The sequence below is a fragment of the Lagopus muta genome, chromosome 1, assembly GCF_023343835.1.
Source record: "Lagopus muta isolate bLagMut1 chromosome 1, bLagMut1 primary, whole genome shotgun sequence".
In the NCBI taxonomy this organism is placed as follows: domain Eukaryota; kingdom Metazoa; phylum Chordata; class Aves; order Galliformes; family Phasianidae; genus Lagopus; species Lagopus muta.
The window spans coordinates 43,969,011-43,993,081 of NC_064433.1; the positions used below are offsets into that span (position 1 = coordinate 43,969,011).

General features: G+C 36.7%; 1 protein-coding gene across 4 annotated transcripts in view; it reads right to left on the reverse strand.

Annotated features, from left to right (window-relative positions):
* Window positions 1-24,071, reverse strand: part of EEA1 (early endosome antigen 1) — a 69,870-nt gene that overhangs the window by 22,596 nt on the left and 23,203 nt on the right. For 2 of the 4 annotated variants that reach the window (XM_048940650.1, XM_048940632.1), the window contains 14 exons: window positions 23,476-23,530; window positions 23,293-23,358; window positions 22,416-22,455; window positions 21,466-21,573; window positions 21,257-21,378; window positions 19,786-19,941; window positions 15,424-15,540; window positions 11,133-11,471; window positions 6,522-6,671; window positions 5,368-5,487; window positions 4,934-5,137; window positions 4,227-4,427; window positions 2,945-3,058; window positions 1,591-1,746 (listed from right to left, as the gene is read on the reverse strand). In XM_048940650.1, coding sequence (XP_048796607.1) covers window positions 1,591-1,746; window positions 2,945-3,058; window positions 4,227-4,427; window positions 4,934-5,137; window positions 5,368-5,487; window positions 6,522-6,671; window positions 11,133-11,471; window positions 15,424-15,540; window positions 19,786-19,941; window positions 21,257-21,378; window positions 21,466-21,573; window positions 22,416-22,455; window positions 23,293-23,358; window positions 23,476-23,530 — 1,948 coding nt within the window. Of the gene's footprint in view, window positions 1-1,590; window positions 1,747-2,944; window positions 3,059-4,226; window positions 4,428-4,933; window positions 5,138-5,367; window positions 5,488-6,521; window positions 6,672-11,132; window positions 11,472-15,423; window positions 15,541-19,785; window positions 19,942-21,256; window positions 21,379-21,465; window positions 21,613-22,415; window positions 22,456-23,292; window positions 23,359-23,475; window positions 23,531-24,071 lie in introns of all 4 variants that reach the window. The other 2 variants (XM_048940640.1, XM_048940622.1) reach the window with 1 other exon arrangement.

Consider the following 24,071-nt stretch of genomic DNA (forward strand, 5'->3'; position numbering starts at 1 on the left):
TATAGAAAGCAGCGACAATTATCACACACTATCCATATCTTTCATTAGTTGGCCACTTGCCCTTCATTATTTAGTTCCTGCAACTCTTTCAATCCCCTAAAAGCAAACTGTTTTGGTAAAACATTCTGAAATCACCTTTAAATTAAACACAAGCCGTTATTTTATTGCAAAGTAATAAATAATAAAGTAATAAAACACAGACATCTTTAAAAAGCCATTTAAAAAGCCAAGTGCTTGGCTTTGGTTCTCAGCTAGGTTCTTAGCTACCAACAGTTTCAGCAGTTTCAAATGACTACTGGTTTACATAGCCCCAACCCTGACATTCTTTGGTAACAACAAAGACATGAACTACAGCTATAAAGAAATACTGTTCTCATCTAAAAGAATCTATATTTTGTTTCATTTTTGAAGGTATTTGTTTATGTGGAATATAAACAGTACAGCAATCAGGTACTGCTTAGACTCTTTGACATGTTAGCTGTTCTATAGGCACTCTGCTTTTATGCAGTGGTCACAATACAAAATCATCAAGCTCCTCTGAGAAAATTCCTGAGGATTTCTGCTGTTTGTCATCTGTTTTTTTCCTCCTTTTAAATACCATGCATCCATTCAACTGGAATAACACAAAGAATGGTGATAACATGAAGACTTTTACACACAATTGCACTCCTGTAGAAAGCATCAACAACCCTGCTCAGTTTCACACTTCACTACCAGGGACCTCATCAAATCTTGTGCAAGTAAACAATGTATTCCTCCTAAGCATTTGAGTACATTGGTTACTCGCAAAACTTTGGCAAAAGTATCAAAAACACAAATGAAAGCAGGTAGAAAAGCCCATAACTAGGAAAAGCACTCTCTAGACTGCTAATCTCCTTCAAAAAACAGAACATAGCACCACAGAAAAATTCTGCACAGCTCCTAAGATCTCTCTATTATATGATTTCATGTATTGCGATTTTGACTCTCAAGAATGCTTAACAAGAAACAACGTTAAAATGTAAACCTCAAGTTTTAAAACACTGAAGTATTAGGAGTAATTTAATTCATAATTAGGACTAATTCATACCAATAATTGAAAACATTAGTATAGGAAAATGTCTAAAGATTCTGTAAACTTAATGATAGGCAATGTAAGAGAAAAGCGAAGCCCAGGAATGGAATGCAAAATGCAAGATCAAACTAGCAGAAAAATATATAGAAGTAAATTAAACCAAAAAGGTAGTATTAACTTGTGCTAACCCAATGGAAGACACATTCCCTGGCGCCACTTGAAATGAGTATAAACCTGAAGACTGTAATTTCTGGAAGTAATCGTGTTCCCCCTCACAGCACCTTCCAGGCACAGAGGTTGGTAGAAGCACACTAAAGGAAAGTGGCAGTATAAGGGAACTTAGTGTGATACGCGAGCCCAGGAGAACAGAATACGATTAAAGGGTATATCAGTGAACACTGGTGAGAAAGAAAACCTACAGAAGTCATACTTCATATAAATCCTTCCCTGTAATCTGAGCCCAGCTTTTATCAAATATCACCAAGCAGCGGTGAACATCAGTCTCAGTAAGCTCAGACACTGTGTTCAATACAAACCTTAAGCTGTCCCTCTAGCTCTTCGGTTTTCTGTTCTAAATAAAGATGTTGCTCTTTGTAGTCTTTGAGATTGGCTTCCAGCTGAGCACAGTACTCCTGCTTGTCATTCAGCTTAGCCGCAACCTGATCCAACTGAACACTGACCTTATTTAACTCCTGAGGTAAAATAAAAATAAGAGGGTTGTTAGCTTCTAAATAGCTTCTAGAAATGAGTAATGTCCTTTGAATATATGCTTTGAGTGATCTAATATGTTAAAATTAAAAAGGAAAATTATGCTTCCTTTTTAATCTGAGAGGCAGGAAATTGAGATGGAAAAACACAAATAAATTCTCTTTGTTCAACACATCCCTCACAAAACTTTACAGGCTATGAGCTAGAGCTTAAAAAATGTGTTTGAAGTTATAAAGAGATGAGGAACTGTACGTCATAAATGCTCAAAATCCTGGAGTTAATACAGCAATAATTAGAATGCAACACTACAAAACCTCAGAGAAAACTCGATGTCTCCCAGGAACAAAGCATTGACAAAGAGGAAAGCCTGCAGTATGGGAACAGTAAACTCTCCATACACCAAAGATAATTCCAGATCATTGGTTTAACATAAAACAGTGTGATTTCCACAGGAGACACAAAGATGTTTGCCTTGTAACCACTAAGAGAACAGCTACATCCAAGATTCTTACTCTCCAAGCAAGCTGATATGTTTAATTATTAGTTAATTATGTGTTTAATAAACAGTTCCAAAAAGACATCTTACGTTTATGGCTATTAATTATATTCCCACCTAAAAATTGGTGCCCTTAGGAAGTGCTGAATATTTCTCCTAAGATGACAACAGCATGGATTCTAAGAACGCAAATATTTGATTCAGCACCTGGTGGAATGCTGTAGTTGGATTAATGCAAACTAAAACATGCAATTTTAACAATCCTCATGTCTTCTTGTCAGCTGGCATGCAGATAATTATTTCTGAATAAAGACTTTTTGATTTTGAATGTATCTGAATCTGTAATAGAAGTTAACAGTTTTCAATTGAATCCAGTGCATTATATAAACTTTTCATAGCATGCAAGTTAGAATTGTACTCAAATACCACAGCTCAGACCACAAACCATGGCTGAACATACAGCAAGGACTGGATTTCCAAGTTTAGTTCTTTACACTGCAAAATGCCCATATGGTCCAGATTACAGCAGAAAGAACAGAAAACACATCACATGGTTAAAACATCCTACAAGATTATTTCCAAATGCATAGTCACATATTTATGTAGTTTGTAATCAGACTATTCTTAGGTTTGTAAGTAGATTTTTAGGTAACACAGGAACTTTATGTTTGCATGTTTCTCATAACCTGTTGCTTGTCTTGCAGTGCATGCTGGGCAGTGTCCAGATGATTCTGAAGGTCTGCTCTTTGAGCAGCTTTTGATGCTTCTGCTGAAAGCAGCAATTCAGTTTTTGCTTTTACCTGAAAGACAAGTTGTACTTCATTACAGTATCTATTACGAGTAACTTCATTAGCAGTTTTCATGTACTAATGGGAAAAAAAAAAGGGGAAGGGGAAATTTTTTCAAGTTTTAGAAAAAAAAAAAAATCAATGTGTTAAAACACAGTTAGTTCCTTCTTCAAGCTAAAAGCAGAATTAAAGAACAGTCCTATGCAACCCCTCACTCCTTCCAAAATATCCAGCCACCTACATTTATACAGCAGCTATGAATGGTGTTGGTGCATAGAGGTAATTGTCAGGTCACTGACTACTGCAGCTTGCTATTTTCTATCTGTAACAGAAACGTTACTTCTCAAAGGCTGTAGCAAAGCCCATATTGCCTTAAAAAGCAGATGCAACAGCCCATAAATTACTGTTTTAGCCCTGAAGTCTTGTTGAAGAACAATCCAGATCTTATAGCAAAGCCCAGCAAAAACATCACAGAACAACAGAAGTTATTAGACCTGCTCAGAAATTGAGTAACACTACTTAACAACACACTGTATTAATCAAACAACAGTGCTAGGTGTTCCAAGTGTATTAATTTAAGAAAACAATGTCTGCCAAACTTCTGATCAAAGTGTTGTTCATTCTTTGTGATACCTGAACAGAATTCACTGGTTTTAGTGTAACCAGTACTTAACTGTAGGAAAGTCCACACTGAGACTATAGTGGGGAATTGCCTTGTTTAATTCAATTGAATTGATAACAAGGCAACTTTTGTTTTGCTTTAGGTAAAAGCTACCAGCACAAGAAATTTCTAGGCAACAGCAACATCTTTAACAACTTGACAGATTCTCACTCTGATGCACAGAACCTAGGAGTGATAACAGCAGTTCTGTGGATGATTAACCATTACAAATACAACAAAAGATGCTTGAAGACAAATTTTCCCAACTTGATTATGAATTCCCACTACCACCACCAAAAATCACCTATCCAACAAAGAAACAAACAAAAAAAATCAACCTTGCTATCTATTCCTATTCTAAATCCACTTACATGTTCTGCATGTTTATTTGCCTTATCTTACTTTGTCTGCAAGCACAAACACGTAATTTTTTTCCCAGATTGCTTTGTACATTCTCCAGAGAGAATACAGAAATCAGAACTGGATTTATCATTGCCAGGCAGCATAGAGTTCCATTACCTGTATATCAAGTTGTGATACTTTCTCTTTACTTTCATTTAGCTGACTGCTCAACTCAGTGATATTGGCTTCCAGAGAGAGCACACGATCTTGAGCAGCTCTTAGATGTGCCTTCTGCTCCTGCACTTGCTCATGCAAATTCTCTTGGGCTTGTTTATGACTTTCTGATTGATTCTTCAGCTTCTCTGTCAGTTGAGTTACCTGTATTGAGGAGGTAAACAGAGACTGTAATAGGAGGAGCAAAAAAGTCATAAAACTTTGGAATTCTAGGGCATCTTATCACAGCTCCAGACTTCTAACTCTATTACAGTAAAGCTATATTGTACAATATCAGAGTTTCAATAGGATACCAGTTAAAAATGGAAACAAAAGGGACTCATCAATTTAGCCTTACTCTGACAAAATCAATAACTGAGAAAACAACAGATACAGACTAGACTGAATGTTAGTATGGAAAGCAGGAAATAAACCTGCTTTTGAAAAAGAAATATATGCATCCACTTTTTTAAGAGTATATTGTTACTGTACGTACGTAGGAAACACCTAGGAATTCTCTTCTCTTTGCTGATAGTGGGTAAGTTACCAAAATACATACAAAGAAACGGCAAAGTCTAGAAAAGATCAATGTCATATTTAACGAGAGAGGAATAATGCAGTTAAGATACAATAATGAAAAAGAGCAGAGAAACAGGTTTCTGAATTCTTACCTGTATTTGTAGTGCATGATTTTTCTCCTGTAGCTGATTAAGAACTGCAGTTTCTCCTTCACCAGCTTGAATTTTCGCATACAAATCCTCTCTTTCCTTTTCAAGCAGAGAGATATTTTCCTTACTCTTTTGAAGCAAGGCCTCAAGATTTTGAATTTTTTGGTCCTTATCTCCAATTTGTCGTAGTACTTGCTCCAAATCATTCTGGAAAATTGCAGAACATCTTCCTTAATTATAGCCACCTTAGGAGTTATTCCTAATGCATAAAATGTTGGATAAACTTATTAAGCACCCTCTGTATATTCTATTTGAGATTTACCCACCAAGCTACCTAACTATTTTGAAGTCCCGTAAGCCACTTGTACAGAGAAAACATACTGAAAATAATGAAAACCTGAAATACGCCTTTATGTGAGGCTATATAAGTAAGTCACCTGGGCTTCTCGAAGTTTTGATGTCGTGTTTTGTTGAAGTGTCTGCTGTTCCTGGTGCTGTTGTTTTGCCTTATCTAATTGATGTTGCAATTCTGTGGAGTTTGCCACCTTTTCCTTCAGCTGAGAGAAAAAAACACTCGTGAGTAAGCACCATTCAGTATTTCAATAGCATTCAGTGTTTATTCTAATGCCTGCAGTTTATTCTAAACAAGGATATATGAAAATTGGTGTGAAAATAGAAGTGTGTAAATCTAAGTTAAAGAACAAAAATCTAACTCAAGCATTTCTTATTAATAGATGAGATCCTGAATCATAAGTGAAAACTATATAACTATCAGACATATGTATTTTAGTTCTCAAAAATAAGAGATAAAAAGAGATTTTAGTATGGTTTTTTTTTCAACACTTGTTAAGATATAACATGACTGATAATGCAAGTAACCTGTAAAACAACATTATTAGTAGTAGCAGTTTTAGTAGCAACTTCAGTTTAGTAGTCTCTCCTCTTTTATAGTAGTAGCTTTACAAATTCTGACAACATACCACTCAGATACTTGGCCAATCCCCATAGAAGTAGCAGAAAACCAGCAACACATATAAGACACTCATTAAAATAAATGAAAATGAATAAAAGCAAGCAATTTCTACCCATCCACCAGATAAAATCCGTTAACTATCAGTGAGCTGCTGTGCCACGTTCACATTGTTTTCCATGGAGAGTTTTATCCCACAAAGGTATCTACACACAAAGCATTACTTATGTGTGCTCAGGTGCACCTACATCTTTCTTTTATACAATTATTACACAAAGATCATCAATGTAAAGGAAGATCTTTCTTTTATCTCCAAAGTACCATGAACATACACGCATGAAATGAGCATTTAGACTTACAAAATCTGTAATGCAAAAGGCATTTAGGCAGATTTTGACAATTTCATTGTAAGACTTCAACAGTATTCGCCAAATGACACTCCTATAAGGAAAAAAAAATCTATCAACTGCAACACAACAGCCATGGAGTGCATGCCTACACAATGAAAGTGCATGGAGTGCATTAGGAATAACTTCTAAGGTCGCTATAATAATAGCCATGACTATATACAGGCTATTATCAGAAACGGTATAAATAAAAGTTTGCAGAAAATGCTCCTACCTGTTCTTCAGCACGAGAAAGCTTCAACTGAAGATCAGCCACCTGCTGCTCTTTGTCCATCAGCTTTTCACTAGAGAGCTGCCTCTGCTCCTTAAGCCGCCCATGTGCTTCCCCCAGCTGGCGCTCTGTTTCCAGAAGCTTACTATGCAGCTGCAAAAGAAAATTTAAAATAAATAAATAAAGTTATCCATTCCTTCAGTCTTTAGCCAATTTAGATTCAATTTTGCCACGTTTGACCAAGAGTTTCATTACTTGGAATAAAACAACAACATAAGCTCCTGAGTTCATGAAGATACACCATATAATGCAGAAACAAAATCACATCTAAGAACAGCATCAACTGCACAAGGATAAGTAAATATTCAAAGCAGTAGGTAGAAGGGGCCTAGAAACATCCTCATTTATCTAGAGAAACCCTTCCATATCTGTTTCAAAGTTTTACCTGAAAAACAAATAGGGCAATCTTTGAAAGACATAAGAACTATTGTGTAAAAGAGCAAAGCTTTAGAGTGATCTCACCTTACATCTGAGTCACACAGATTCAGTGGCCAGAACAACACACCTTCACCCACTGCACTGGTTCCAACAATACACTGTTCTGCACTGCTACACTACTAACTAGGAGTTGGTAGTTTGATCCAGGCATTCATTCAGTGCTGAGAAGACATGCATGAATCTGCTGTAGTGTGTACGCAGTAACATTGGTGGCTTACATTTCAGCACATCCCAGCAGGAGAGCCTAAGTCAGCACTTAGACTTGCTCATCCAGCCAGATGTAAACCTCACTTGGAATTTTTGAGGTTATCAAAAGCAGCACTGCACAATTCACTGTCAGAGAAAAGCCTTGTTCTATAAAATCAACTTTCCTTCCCTTCAGTTTACCTCCAAAGGTTCTCAGTTACCTCCTACCTACTTCTACATTAACAAATTTATGCCTACACAATGAAAGTTCAATTTGATACAAAAACTGGGAGTGATCTAGTCATTAAAGCACAGCAAGCCATTTCTACAAATACCGACATTAATGATGCTCATTTTCTTATTAACTTACACCCAAGATATTCGTATCATTCACTCTGTACATTCAGGACCTCCCTCTAATATCACAGAATTGTAGAAAGGCTTGGGTTGGAAGGGACAAAGATCATCCAATTCCAACTCCCTCCAATGCACAGAGTTGCCAACAACTAAATCATGCACTAGATGAGGCTGCTCAGGGTCTAGCAAACCTGGCCACAAACACCTCCAGTGATGAGGCATCCATAACTTCTCTGTTCCACCACCTCACCACTCTCTCAGTGAAAAATTTCCCCAACATCTAATGCAAATCTCTCCTCTTGTCCTATCATTATCTACTCATGTAAAAAGTTTGTTTCCCTCCTGATTACAAATTCCCTTCAAGTACTGGAAGACTGCAATGAGATCTCCCCTGAGCCTTCTCCAGGATAGCCTAGCAGGACAGAAACAAGGAACAGGGCTTTGATAACATTAAATCTTGCCCCCAGGCACAGAGGGGGTGAGGCATGAACAGACTAAGATTTTCTCCTTTACCCAACTCTCTGCTTCCACAAAAGTGTAATGCTGAAGAACCCAACACTGAAAACCTTTCAATCATCTTTCAAAACTGACTGAAGTTATCACACAGCACAAAATTTACAGGGGACAGAGGCAGAGAATCAAATGCTTTATTTTCTTAGGAAACCAGGCTAAATCACATCCACCACCACAACCACTGCAAATGAAAAGGCGTTAAGCACGTGGTTGAAATGCTAACTGTTTGAACTGGACTGCAGAATTAAGAGAGAGGTAGAAAATGAGGAAGGACAGAGCATAAAAAGCAAGAAAATTTGTCTTTTTCTGTGGTAATCACTGAATAATTAATACTTCCTCACTAGAAATACAAACAAGGGCCAAAGAAAAAAGTCTACCAAAGAAAAGGAGCAATGAGATCACTACAGAACTCATGGTAAAGTCTTTCCGCCTTTTTTCTTGTGAAACACTCAAGCAAAAGCAGCTATGCTACAGGGTATTCCAGCTTAGTTTAACAAAAAATATATTTGTAAAAGTAAACAAGAGTAACAGTATATATTAGCAGCTAACATTCCTCCAAGACTGAAGTAGTCCTTATTTTCCTATTCCCATTGCAGCGCTGGAACCAATACCATCATCAGAGCTTCCTTTCATTGTGAAGATCACTTCCTTTAGGTCATTCAGAACCTAAAATATACAAACTTCACCAGTGCTCAGAGAGGAGCACATGCAACTGAAAAACTACTGCATCTTTTCAGAAATAAATTCAGGGCAGAAGCAAAATACTGGTCTGCTTTGCTTGAATACAAGCTTCCTTCTACTACTTACAACAGTAAGCATGCAAAAATGTCAATTGCTCATTGAAGACTGTAGGATAAAAACTGGTAATATTTAGAGAATCCCAGCTACTGGCTATAATAGCAGTCAGGCAGGTCAGCACTTTGCAGAAATACGTAACTGCCAGGATTGCATCTGTGTGAATTTTGAGGAGATTCTTTGAAAATGTGGTTTGACTAAAAATCCTCATATCTGTCTTCATAAGCAGTATTACATTATGTCAACATAAGCTACTGAACTAAAGTGGAAAAAGGTAACTCCACTGAAGTATCTTGTTAATGAATAAGAGCAGTTCGCTTTCTCCATGACTCTAGTTACTGAACTCTTGTTTGCAGGGAGGGAGAGAGGAAAAGAAATATTCGCTTGATTTCACTCCTAATTTTATACCATGTGTGGAATGACTTCTTTTCCCAGCTATTCTATTACAACACAATTCTAAAACCCACCCTAAGATGCAGCAGCTTGTTTAGGTTTTCTCAATTAGACTGATCTCCTTCCCAGCAACATCCCTAGAGGACATGCAAGGCCTGCATTTCCTTTCACAGCAACTCATTTTTCGTGATCCTTCTCCATCTGCCTACCTCAAAACTGCGTCCCAAAAAAGCCCTTACAATCTGAACCCAGATTTCAGCTCTAGTTCTTGGCTTTGCTTCTGAAGCTTGCATGTGTTGCCTAGACAGACTGAGGCAGTTTTACTAAACAAGGATTCCTAAGCAGATGACTAACATCTCTCCTTTCACTCATCAAAAAAGACTCAATGAAGAAGGAAAGACACTTTGAGGATGTAATAAATACACAAAGTTTTGCCAAGTCACTGCTCTTCCAAGATAAGCCATGCATGCACGGCTTGCAACTTAATCTGTTTTTGACTTGTTCAGATGCTTGAAAGCTGAGAAAATATTAAGATCAAGTGCATCATCCTAAAATAAATATATATATTTTTCCATCTTAGGACTGGACACTAATCCTGATACACAAATATTTATCCAATTTAATATATTACTATCCAAAGACATGAGATAAGACAGAGTTAAGCCAGCCTTGAATGTCTGTATGCTCAATGTTGTATGAAAGTCTTGCTTCCATAACTCACTGTACACAGCAGAACAATATTCAGATGGTGGAAGTGTTATGCTCTGGGTGTTTTTGTGGCTGTAGACAACATAAAGAGAAGGTCTTTGTGGAGAGATGCAAGAGAAGCAACATTAAGACATCACATTATCCTTGTTCTTCACACTACATATTCTCTGCATTCAACAAATGTGAACAAATCAAGTATGGTTCAGTTCCACTGTAAAAAAGACAACTTTCACTTTTCTCAAGCTTCCTCCAGAGTATTTTCACTTCTAGTAGTAATCTCACTTCCTCTAATATTCTTCTTGACTTATGTTGGTTTTCCATAGCCTCAACTTATTAGAGATTCAGATACCTTACAAAATCAGAATACATGACTTTACTGATTTCTCAGTAGTTGTCCATTACTATATTTGCCATGCAAAACCAGTATTCTTGATTGCATTCTCATTTGACAATATTTTCTTTATTTCAGTGAATTTTTACCTTTTGCATAAACAAAAAAAAAAAGGAGATGGGAAAAGTTGGAGGATGAAGGAGAAGTTCATATAACCAGAAGGAGAGTGGACAAGCAATTTCTTTTAGATCAGCTAAAGCCTTATTTATTCACATATCAAAATAATTAAAAAAAAAAAAAATCAGCAAACTCCTATAACACAAGAAATCAGCTACAAACCTTAGGTGGACTCTTTTATCTTTAATAATCAAAATGGAAAGCTATTTGTTTAAAGACAATTCGACAGAACAGTTCCAGAACAGAATTCATAAGACTAGTTTCCCTTTCAGAGAAGGGGGGATTATACCATAGATAGATACACGTTACATCAGTATTCTCAGAAATACAATGTAGAAAAGTGGTTGGATTAGTAGATCTCACTGAGTTTGGTTGTCGTGCCACTGGGGTTACAAATGTGTTCATTTGCTTCCAATGAGAGTTCAGGACAACCAAAAGAAAAAAAAAAAAAAACCACTTCCACCACTCTTATCACAAATTCTTTTTGCCTGTTCTTTTTTCACTTCTCTAAGGGGAAGAAGAGATTTATTCAAACACGAGTTATCTACTTGCATACTCCTCTTGAACAAAAAAAGGCATAGTTAAATAAAACCTAACGGGCCTGCTTAAGGACTGGTACCAACAGGAACTGTCTAGGGGGGTTTAAGGACTCTTACCTGACTGAGCTCGCTCTGGAGCTGCAAACCATGCTGTTCTTTTTCCTCTCTCTGCTGCTGGAGCTGTTTACATTCTGCCTTAAGATGCTGGTATTTTGTCTCTACTTCGGACAGTTCTTCTTTAAGCTTCTGGCTTGCTTCTCCCTTCTCACCTAGCTCTGTCTGTAATCTCTGTATCGAGGCTTCAGATGCAGACAGCTTTGCCTGAAGCTGTTGGCAATCCAGGTCCTTCTGGTGAAAGCTTGCCTGAACACTCTTTTTGCTCACAGATAGCTCATTATGTTTTTCTTCTAGCTGGCTGTACTCCTGCTCCTTCTTCAGCAGCTTCTCAGTCAGATTCTACAAAGAGAGTTACACTGCAATTTAACTGCAATTCTGCTTACATCTGTTCAACACAATATTCAAACGTCTCCCAAGTGCTGATGCAGAACACAGCAATAAGCTCACTCAGAAGCATTATTAAAGGAAATGTTGGTCTCTACGCCATATTACATAAGTTAATTACGGAGCCCATATAGCACACAGTTACACCTGGAAATGCTGTTTTCATATTCTCACAAAAATCTTGTTTGTGAGAACACCACACAAAATCTATTTGTGTATCCTGAAAAATAATTGGCTTTCCCTGAAAGTTCAAATTCCAGGTTGTTACGATTGCCTTTGCTTGGGGAAAACACACACCGACACACACACAGACAACTTAAGAAGTTACTTACAGATAGTTTTCAGCTATTACATAATTTTAACCAATTTTCATAATCCAACCAAAACTGTATTCTGATAGAATTTAAGTATCTTATTTGACAAGATATACCTCAAGAATGTTTAGGTTTTTCCTCAAGCTTAGCTGCAGCCTTAACTAGCATTTCAAACAATGACAAAGAAGCCACAAAAACTATTTCAGTCTTCCATTGGCATTTGCTGAAGCACAGAAATACAGATGAAAGAAGGCCCTGGTCACCAGCCAGCTTGGGTAAGTCATTCTCTTCTTGAAGGGTAGGAAGTTCCATTTAGGTATCAGTAAGATACTGCAATGTCCCAGTGAAGCATTACTATGAATACTTATCAAAAAGCTTGCTCTTCCTGCAGTTTCAGAGACTACTGTATTCTCTCTAGCGACCCTTTAAATTAAAACGCAGAAACCAAAAAACCTTTCCAACAAATTAGCTTGAAAAAAATGACAACACTGAGGTCATTCTGATGTGTGAAGACTTCAGACAGCTCTGCAACTTTGCAGCAGCACTGTTCCAAGAAAAGAGAGAGCTGTAATTCTGGCTGTGCTGGACACCTTAGAAGTGCATTTTCACACAGTACCCTGGGTTGAAATCAATTTTGCCAGAAGAAAAAGCTGTAGTATTATTAAGTAAATTGAACTGATCTCTTGCTCTTTACAGTTTTTACAGATAACAACTATTTCGGTCATTGTAAATGACATACTGGCACTTTTATTTTACACTACTGATAAACAGAAGAACCTTTTTAAAAATAGAGGTTAGAAAACTATCTTGGAAATGCCAAATCTGGTATTCTACTAATCCATGTGAGAACAAATACATTTAATACTCTTAAGTGTCCATGTAAAAAAAGCAGACTTTCTAAAGCACACAACTCAGCCAAAAATTCTGTCTTAAGACTAAAGTTTGGTCACTGTATTTTAGCCCTCAGGCAGTATATTTCAAAATGCTTCTTGAAAAGCAGAACAACTTGTTGCTGTTACCATACGTAGAAGTTTTTCGTATAGGGATATCTAAACATATAAGTCATGTGCTCTCTTTACCCTGCTGATGTCAGAGACAAGGCTCACACTGCTTTGAATCTGAAATAAAGTTCCCTTTTCATTAAAGAAGGCCAACCAGGATGACTAACATTTACACTAAATGGTGATCCTGAAATACCAACCAACACACCACAGTGCCTTTTTCATCAGAACAGGAGAAGGTAGAGATAAGCAATGAACATTACTAGTACTTCGCTATTAGGTCCATAGATCACACATAGATATGTGATATGTGAACTACTTCACCTTCTCAATACAAGTTATTCAAAGGACAGCCAAAAGCAGCAGCTACATGTAGTTCAAGATGATGACACTGAATTCTGTGCTACTCTCTTCCTCCCTGGTAGGTTAAACAATACAACAGGGAACAATCATGTTTAAATCTGCAGGGCTGTGTTAGCAGGCTACAACCCAGAGCTTCCACCTCTGAAAGATTAACAGCCTATATAGCTGACAAAGTCACAGCCATTGCCACATACTCAAGAGGCTGACTTACCTTCATATGTGACTGAAATACACAAGAAATCTTGACAACGCATACTTTGGCAGCTCTGTGGACTCATTCAGCTTATATCAGTGGACCCAGTAGCATTTCCTGTTTGAATGCATCCCAGATAATAAAGGGATATATGGGCACACATCAGCTGCCCCTTTCCCAAGGCTTGTTTTCTAGCACACTACAAAGCCCTGAGCCTTCATATCACAAGATACAAGCTGAAACACAATCCCTTTTTTCATGCTACTCCATGGATACATGCAAAAAGAACATAACATATATGTGTGCAGTCATAGTGAATAGGCCTTAAAGAATAAACACTGTGATGACTGACTGAATTTCAAAACAGTTACACCAGTAGAAGGTTGGAAACCAAGCATTCTTCCATGTAGATAATGCATCACAACCTTCCTAAAAGAAAACAAAAGAACCCACATTTGATGCATTTGGAATTACAGCAAGTCTTACACTTCAAGGTATACCATACACTGCTTTTTCCATGTTAGGCCTCCTCCAGGCCATTTCTGGCCTCTAAAGTAATGTCTGGCTGTGCAAAACAAGCCAGGCCCCATAATTACAGTATTCTGTAAGTGAAGGGAAGTCAGTTCCTGATGGTCTCATAAAACTGATCTCATGTATTTGTCATCTCTGTTCTCAGTATAGCTCCTAAAAATAAAAGAAACAGCCTGCTTGCTTGCTTGAAGTTTTATGTGATTTGGAAAACTGCACCAAAGTACTGAGATATCTTCCTGCATTGCAGTGAATTACAAAAGGATGCACACAGCGAAACTCCACGTACTCTGTCCAGTATCAGTAGCACGTCTTGCCTCCCTGACAGCTTCTTCAAGGAGCGTGCCCTGTTCAAAGGGGGAGCAATTTCTATTATTTGGGAAGCCAGTCTCACATTTTCCAATTCTAAATCCAAGTTCCCCAATGCCAGGATTCCTTGGTTAGCATATTATAAGCTGCATAAAGAGATGGATGTAAATTGCTTTTATTCACTGAAACTGAAAGTAGTTCAGTGCCATTTCTGATCGCATTCACCAGTTGGTGTTTGGCATTAACCTGACATAGCAGAGGAGTCTCTCATAAAAGTATGAGTACCTTACTCATCAATCTGTTTCACTTCATGTTGTTAATTGAACAGCAACATATTCAGACAAGTTCTCTGTTCTCTATAGCAATAATTTTGCCAAAAGCTTGATTAAATGTTGTTAATCTGTGTAAAAGAGCAGCATGACAATGCTCACTAGCTCAGTCCTGCAATTAATTTTGTAAGTCAAATCAAGAATCATCCTATCAAATTTTAATTGCACTCTATTATATCTTTGTAAATGCTATTAAGTATTCCCCCCCATGACTGGCAAGATTGCTGCTGAATACATATGTAAAGTTCACAATAACATAACGTTATATATACATGCACACAATAACCAATATGCATATTTTTCTCTGTTTCCTTTCATTTCTTACAAATACAAAATACAAAATTGTACCAAGTTCAGAAGGCTTTAATTAAAGCTCTCAGTGAATACTTATCAGCTAAAAATCTTCTGGAGTTTATCTCAGTATTCTATTGTTCATTTTTCTGATAAAAGGCCAGAAAATATGACACTGATACAATCTAAAAGTGAAGGAATTAGAAGACAAATACAGAGATCTCATCTTCTGAATTATAATTTCTGGGAACTATCATAATATTTTGATGGATATTGCTTTAATCTTTTAATGAGTGAGAAGGCAAAACTGTTAATGCTCACATATCTTTAAACTGCAGCTATTAGAAACCTGCAATCTTAACAACCCTTAGGAATTACACTGAAATGTACCAATACCACTTAAAAATACTGTTCACTTGTACATTACAAAATTCTTCAAGTCAAGCAAAAAGCGGATAGGAATTCTCAACTTCTACAACACAAAGTGTTTTGTTACAGTCTTCAGCACGTACCAAGGCAATGTGTGATGTTTCCATTTTAATGTGAAATGACAAATGTAGGAAATAACAGCATTCTCACCTGGTTTTTCTGTTCTAGCTCCTGGACTAAACTTTGAAGTTTTTGCAGCTCCTGAACATATACAGCTACCTCCTGAGGTCCTTTGGCAAGTTCAGCTCTTAACTGGTTAATGGTAGCCTGGACAGACGGGCAGAAAATCCATAATTAAAACAAAATTTTGCATAACCCAAACAAAATAGCAAAATAAAAAAACCACCCTTACATGCATTAAAAACAAAAACTAAAAAAAAAAAAAAAACTATCCACAAACTCATCTCAGAGTATTGTCAGCTACAGAAACATCAATGATTTCCCAGCCGAGATTCATTCAAGACTAGAATTTCCCCAGCAGAAAATGCCAGGTTGAGCCCACAGGCGATGAAAAATCACAGCATATTATTCATTATTATCCATTAATCACTATCACAGTTTCAGCTTGAGGTAAAGCCCTCCCCAATTCCAAGTCATTGGGATAATACATACTAGAATAATGCACTAGAAAAGGCAGTAAAAGTTCCAAGCCTGGACTGTGATGCAAACTTGGTGCGCAACTTTTGGATACACTGACCCTGTAGGTGAGTATAATCAGGGTAACAAATGCTAACTCTTCAAACAGGATTGGTACACAACAGAAGAGATTAACAACTACATCGTATTTGTACACAGCAATGAAAGCAAACCAGAAAAGCACTTTTGGGTAACAACTGCCCCAAAGCACGCTGTGCTGGAGTTAATGAGAAACATTATCATTATTCCAGTCACTCTGTGACCATTCCTCCTGCAGACTTCTCATATCTTCTTAGAAAATTTTAAGAATAAAGAGTAAAAATAAAATAAATTAAAAATAAAAAAAAAATAATAAAATAAAGAGTAAAAAATAAACATTTCTCAAGTCTGATCTATCTACATATAATTAAAAAATGTAGACACTGATCCGTATGCTGGACAGCAAAGGTAATTGTTTTTAACAGAAGGTTAATGAATACTGAGTTATCTGAATAAAATGTATTTGTAGCATGCTACTCAGAAGCACAGGTACTTCTGGGACTTCTACTTGCTATTAATGCTCTGCTTCTTCTTGATAAACACACGGAAGAATAGTTTCCTTGCATATTTGTAATACAAAAAATAAAATGTTCTGTATGAATCCATTCATGTTGACTATAGTATTCCATAACAATCATTTCAAAGAAGATTTTCTCCCACTGTTTTCAAAAGAACAGATTTCAGCAAGAAATAAATACTAAATTCCAGAATGAAGTAAAGATCAGAAGTAGCAGACAAAAAATATCCCATTTACAACCTTTTTACATGAAGACGTAGACCAAACAGAAGATAGGAATGCATTTTTTGTATGACTACATACTGTTATTAACACTCAAGTTTTGTAATGCTGTTCTTTATACGGTTATTTTGTTACAAAGCTGTTAGTAAGAATATATCCTGGGATCTGTCTGGGACGGACAAGCAATCCAAGATGTTCTTAAGAAACAGAGCATGGATATTTCACAAGTGAGAGAATACGGTGCAGAAGACATCCAGAAGCCTGCTAAGGTTACTACTGCAACAATTCAAACTAGATCCATAATTTATGTGCATTTCTCTCAATCACAAATCAAAGACCTTACCTATATTTCACTCTTAAAATAGAAATGTATGATGGATGAATATTCATTCCAGGTACTGCCTCGTTGATATTTATTAATGCAATTAATGAAAGTAACCAAATAGGAAAGCATCTACTATGTAACAACCTCTTTGCATTATCTTAATACAATAGAAATTGTATACGTAGAAATATGTAGCAATAGCAAGCTTTCAAAAAAAATTTACCTCACATTTAAGTGTCTCCATTAGAAAGCAGAAAAAAATAAAAGGGGTGAATGAAAGATGGAAATGAGCAGTGACAAAGCCATTCATTCATACATTGCTGTCAAATATTGCCTATGCTTTGTTTGAAAAAAAATAAAAATGAAGAAAAAGAAAGAAAAAAAACCCAGACTTGGCTTTATCAAGTTTATCCATAATTTAATCTACTAATCTTGCCTAGGGTTTAATACTCCTGGCACTGAACATAGCAATCTGTAGGAACATTTATCAGATGCTGAAACAAATCCCAAACTGCAGAAACACCAAGCTCTGCAGCAGTGCAGCTGTTTTCATAATTTGCTCACTATGTAGAATTCCCTATAGTGAGAAACCAAATGTGACATGAGTATCTCAGAACGAACATTCATCTCACATAACTGGACGCCACACTTTCAGCTGCAAATCTGAAATAAAGCATAATACTCCACAAAAGGAAAAGACAAAAATGGACACACTTAGGTGACAACTGCAGAGCTATGCATCTATTTGCATGTTTTCTTTCTCCTGTAGCAGTTAAAGATACTTATACAGAGTTAAGACAATCGTTACTCTCCAGAAGTCTCATAACAAAGCTTTGCTGTGGAAACCAATATTAATATACATTGCCATAGCCACCCCAGTGTAATGGCCTAGGAATCACCTTACTCTTGCTCTTAAAAGTGCAAAGCTGAAATGAAACACGAGCAAACTTTTATGTCCAGAACTGTACAATTTTAACAAGACAAGACTTCCATTTCTTGTTTTCTTATGGCTAATACTTTTCACAAGTGTGCTTTTGTTCTGTTTGTTTTTTTTTTAAAGTAAAGACATTTTCACCGCAAGGACTTCAAGTAAATTTAAGTTTAACCTTTCACTTTGCAGCAACAATAAAACTTATATTTTGACTATGTCTTTCTACCTATGTCTTATACTATTGCTACCATAAGTTGAATTAAGCAAAGAAGACTAACACTTCTAAGAATCAATCTGCCACTGTTCACTGCATTATTCCATGCAGCAACTCAGCCCTCTCTGGCTCAGTCTCTGTACTGAGGATAGTACACAGACATCTGATATTATCATAATTACACTGTAATTTATAAACTTTGCACACATCTAAGATTTCTTAGATTGTTCTGGGAGCAGCTGGGAGTGCTGCGTGGTCTTCTCTCCTAATCTGCTGTTACTTCACCAGAAATGAAAAACATCATCATTTGTAATTTTTTTCCTGTTAAAAGCTGCACTTCAAAGTGAAATTTCAATATGGTTAGTTATGTCAAAGCTTAAATATACCTTATTTGAGTGAACAGAAGCAATTTACATTGCTGTGTTTCAAGATTGTAGATTTTTGTTATGCCTACATCACTATGTCATTTTATCTTCACATGAAAACTAAATACAATATCCAAAACCACAGGGACTACAAAGACAGTGTTTTGAAACAAAATCTAAATTCTGCAGCACAGTTGTGGGATCTCAAAGTTAAAACCAAATTACAGTTATGCAGCAACTTACATGGCCACATAACCACATCACACTCATAACTCCAACTGTGACATTCCTTTTTTCTTGTCAAATGAAGCTCTTGGCATACATACTTTTAACTTGAAAACAATTGTAGATTAATGTTTAGTACAAAATTGTAGTCTTGTACAATTCCTGGAGCTCCACATATCTGTTGGAGAGTTCAGGGGAAGGCAGGAGGGAAAGCCCTAAGGAGTTCAGAATAACAAGGGCAGATCTTCTCTAAAGCTCTGCAGTATAAATTAAGAAACAGAAGATAAAACTGTTGTTCTGAAATCTAGGGCACGTGAAAGCCCACGATAACAAGATGCCAGAATTTCTTCACATTCCGAAATATCAGCAGGATGGAGGATACAACAAGTTCTACAGGAACTCTAAGCATGCCCTCCTGTAAAAAGGGGTATTCTGCATGGAAACAATTTCACTCAGAACCATAGTTCTGCCTTGTTTTGCTTGTCTTTGCAGTCGTGTGGGACAACAGAGAAGGGAGGTATAAAGGTTTCGAACACGGGTAACAAAGCCTTTCAGTGTCAAATTGTTTCTTAGTAAAGATATACCAAACAACATTCTAGTGAGAGGCAGCAACACCCAATAACAGAATTCTTATGCAAGTACAGATTCACCAGGCCCCCAGTAATTCTGATTAACATCATCATTCTGATTAACAACTGTTTTTATCCACATTGAAGCTCTAAAAGAGAAAAAAATATTGAATCACACAAGCACTGCTCTACTTCTCTCTCTAAGCAGAAATAGTTCTACCAGAAGGTCTTTAGCTCTGTAGTAACTTCTCATGCCAAGAAAAGGTTTTGCAAGAAAACACCTGGGGACTTTTTCAAGTGTCAGTACTGACAGAACTATGCAATTTACTGTAATAAATAGACATGTCTCTCAAGTAAGTTAGAAGAGATTCTGTTAAGAAAAAAGCTTTGTCATTGTGATCAATAGTTCCCATTTTCAAATGAAAAAAATAATAAAGCAAATACACACATCTTATGGTATGACTATTACCTCTGAGTTTGCCTTCTCTGCCTGCAAGTGCTTGCACTCATCTTTCAGCTTTTCAGATTCTCTCTCACATTCCAAAGTCATTTTGTCCATCAGTGTCTGAACTTGGACCAGTTCCTTTTTAAGAACAGCCACATCTTCCACACCAGGCCTTTGTAGCTGAAAAGCAGAAAAGTAAGAGTGAGGTACATGATATTCATAGATAAACTTCCAGCATCAATTTCACTTCTAAAAATCTTTCAAACTAAGTTACAGACAACATGAGATAGGCAGTATTATGGCTGGAACAACAAGAAAACAAACAAATAATATACAATTTCTAAAGGAAATGGGTTTTTAATGTCTGGTTGTCAGTTTTTGCCCATTAAACATTGAACAAGTTGACCCACTTCAACCAAATCTGGCAAAAAAGAGACATAAAATAATTGACTACAGACTTTTAAAACAATACTGTCTCTGAAAACATCACGAACAGATGAAAAATGGCCAAAAGGAGACATTTTTCAGGACTTGTCAAAATATTTCACATTAGACATATAGGTAAATCCACTAGTAATTACATCTGAAGTCCTAAAAAGTCCTTCCAATGGAAAAGCTATGGAAGAAAGGGAGTAGGAAGGCAATACTGGGCATTGAAGAAAGAAAAGTAAGTGTTGGCACCTAGAGAAAAAGTACTGGAAAACGAAAGGTAGGAATGCAGAAGGAAAAAAGAAGACAAGAAACCAACAAAACAGGTAGAGGAATAGACAGGTCCAGTGTCTGATCAGGACCAAGAGGAACTTATGAGTATTTGCCAGCAACTGACTACAGGAAAGAAGGTAGATAAATGCCATTCCTGCTGTCTTCCAGAGCATGTGCAGTAGAAGACAAACAAGAAGTTAGGAAGTCCTTTAGCAACAGCTCTGGAAGTAGCATGACCGCTGAGTCACTGAGATCACTCCCTGGAGCCAAGTCACCACGAGCCAAAATCCTGGAATACACACGTCAGTATCATCAGCCAAGAAGATGACAGTAAACATTAACATAGGCATGGTGATGACAGCTGCCAGCCTTTTAGCCACCATGCCACAAAACACCACTCCAGGCAGTCCTTATGAGCACAGCTGTCCAGGGACAGGCATAGCATAACACCTCATGGAAAATGAGTGATCTTAAGACAGCTTCTGGTGTCAGCGATGGCATTCACCAAGTGCAGGACCGACTGCATAACACATCCAGAGCTGGATTACTCTGCAAGTTTCCTCAAGTGGGGCATCAAACGAGCAGATTACAAAATACCATATGGTAAATGTTAATACACAAGGTAATATACACTGGAAAAATATTGAAAAATACGGTATTCTAAATCTCTTTTCAACCCACAATCAGACATCCAACATCAACAGTTAGGCTACTTTTAAACTGTGATTGTTTAGGAAGGCATATGCTCAATTGCCTGAAAATAACAAAAACATTTATAGTGTGATGTGAATACCAGCTCTGTCTTTAAGTCTTCTACGGTACTTCTCTCCTTCAGTAGTTCCTGTGTTAGGTTTGTCATTTTCTGTTCTGCACCTTCCCGAAGGCTGATTTCTTCATCATACTTTGCTTTAAGATCTAATTAAGAAGGAAGTTCAATAAATAATCACTTGCACAAGTTGCACAAGTTGAGAACAGAATCAGACCACATATTAACATACTCACCCACAATTTCAGTGGCCAGTTGTGCTGCTTTTTGCTCAAATAAGTCTTTCATTTGCTTAATATTAAAATTTTCTACTTGGATCTCTTCTAGTTGCCGTTCTAATGATTCTATTTCCATGAAAAGAACAGTATTACTTCCTGGAATAGCTAGGATAAGGTTATACAGTTACTTATATCAATGACAAACCACAGTAGATAAAAAATTAATTTAAGTTCACTTAGCTAATCCAATTAACTTAGTAAAGTGAGCAACTTCACTGAAGAATCTACAAGCATGATACTGAAACCTGTCACTGGCAGAGTACTATGCAGGATTAAGTAGATATTGGTTTTCACCAGTCACTAATAGCCCTTGAGAGCACTGTAACATTCTGCTGAATTCCAAACCCTGACCTGTGATTAAAAGTTCTTTAATCACAATCAGTCAGATCCTTTTTGGACACATAAAGAAAATCTTATCTTGTGAGTGCCTAGAGAAAATGAAACATGAAGCAAAAATTATTGGCCTGAAAAACAAAAGTGACAAAATTCATCGGCTTCCTCGCTAGTAATTAGTACAAAAGAGCACTGAATAAAACAAGCACTGACAAATGCTACAGCTTGAATGTCAACAACCATGGTCCTTCTCAGCAAAAGACTTGAATTAAACGCTTGAATATATGAAATTATTAAAAACATGTTCAAAACTATTAATAGATACTGCTTTTACAGTGAGAACTCCTATCTTACTTCTACAAATTACAGACCCCAAGCTTCCGTACGTTTCTCCACACTATAGCTGTCCTAAGCACTTGCAATTAGCTTTTTTTTTTTCCAGTAATAGTGCTTTCACAGCATGGTAGGTCTTTAGTTCACCAAAAGTGCTTTTTCATTTGTCTAAAAGCTACCCTAAACAAAACTCCAGAGATCCCGAAACAGTGCAGAATTTAATACAATAAAAGGTTAGCCACCTGTAGATGTAGATGTTGTCAATCCATCAGACTTAGAATCCTTAAGAAAACAGAAGGACAAATGCAACGTTAGACAGAAGGAATTAAAACTACTACTTCAGAAGTTCATCCCTCTTTTGGAAAAGACAGAAGACTTATTTGCTCACATAACACACAGTAGTACAAATTTCCAACAGTTGAATCTGGAAGACTGAAAAAGGCCAAGACAATTTTCCGTTTCTTTATCACTACAGTGACTAACTTTCAGGCTTGCAAGGCTCCAGTAACAAACCCCTCCCCTTCACTTTCCTCAGTATTGAAATCTGACTTAAAACACAGACATTATATTAAATACATCTGAAAAGGCACACTGCCAGAATGTAATTCCCAATGTTTAGAACAGTGTCTAAGTAGCTCATAGTAACAAAAGAAGTGCTTCCCTAAGGACAACATATTATAAGTTGACTTAAATTGTTTGTTCAGTTCATCTTTATTGTGAAGTCACACTACTTACTGTTCTTCTCCCCTCTTTTTTTTTTTTTTTTTGTTTGCTTTTTTGAGGGTTTGGGGGTTTTTGTTTGTTTGTTTGTTTTTACAACTAACACCTTATTGCCCTTTCTCAAAGCAGGTGAAACATCACATTCAAAATGAGTTCTGAATAAACCCAACAGAAAAATCTGAACAGAACTTATAGTAAGCATTACCATTACCCACTCCAGTACTTTTCTTCAGATTTATATGGTTAAATTGTGGAGAGACAACTAGCTTTGTTTTCAAGAACATGTCAATATTCAAGCCACAGAACTAACTAAATCAGGCCACGTGCCTTACAGAAAGGTATTAATCTTCAATGTCAATGCTGATGATAAACCTGCTTCAAGTATTTTAAAGCAATTACTTGCTGCTGCTGCCCCTGCAATTTCTCTAGTTCTTTCTTCAGCTCTTCTGAATACCATCTTTCCTCCTAGAAAGTGAAAAAAGAAATGGAGAAAAAGAGAACTGTAAACTTGGTTGCTTGAGATAGCAGCATGTTTTGCAATTTGAAACAAAAAACCACATGCAAGTAAAATACATGTCCAACCTTCAGTGAAGCTTGCAAGTCTTGTACTTCTTGTCGGAGCAGTGATACTTCATCTCTGAATAAATACATCCACAGAGTGGAGAAAATGAATATGCAGTAGTTATATTTTGTCAATTACATAGAAATTCTAAACTATATTAGATAACTGGAAGACAGTAATAGACACATTCTATAAACATAATTTAAATAATAGTTACTTTCCATTTTTTGAAAATTGGAAGAAAGTGGAATTATAGATACTTATTAGCTCACTTTGGATATCACCTGAACAACGCTAAAACATTAACAGTATAAGTAAAGAAATGGATATGTTAAAAGTCTCATGAAAATAAACTGCAAATCTAATTCAGTTCATCAACTTAACAAGTCAAATTGCAAAGCTGGGCATTGGCACGTTTAATATTCTATACACCTTTTTGTGGAAGGGACTGGCCTAATGTCCTTCACTTCCCATATCACGAGGAACACTGCTAAGAGACAGCATGTGACTTTACTCCTTTTGAAGTATGTAGCTACATAATTTTTTTTACCCACACAGCAATTCAGTATGCCCCATATATGCACTCAATGAATGGTCTGAACACTTAAAGCCTTGG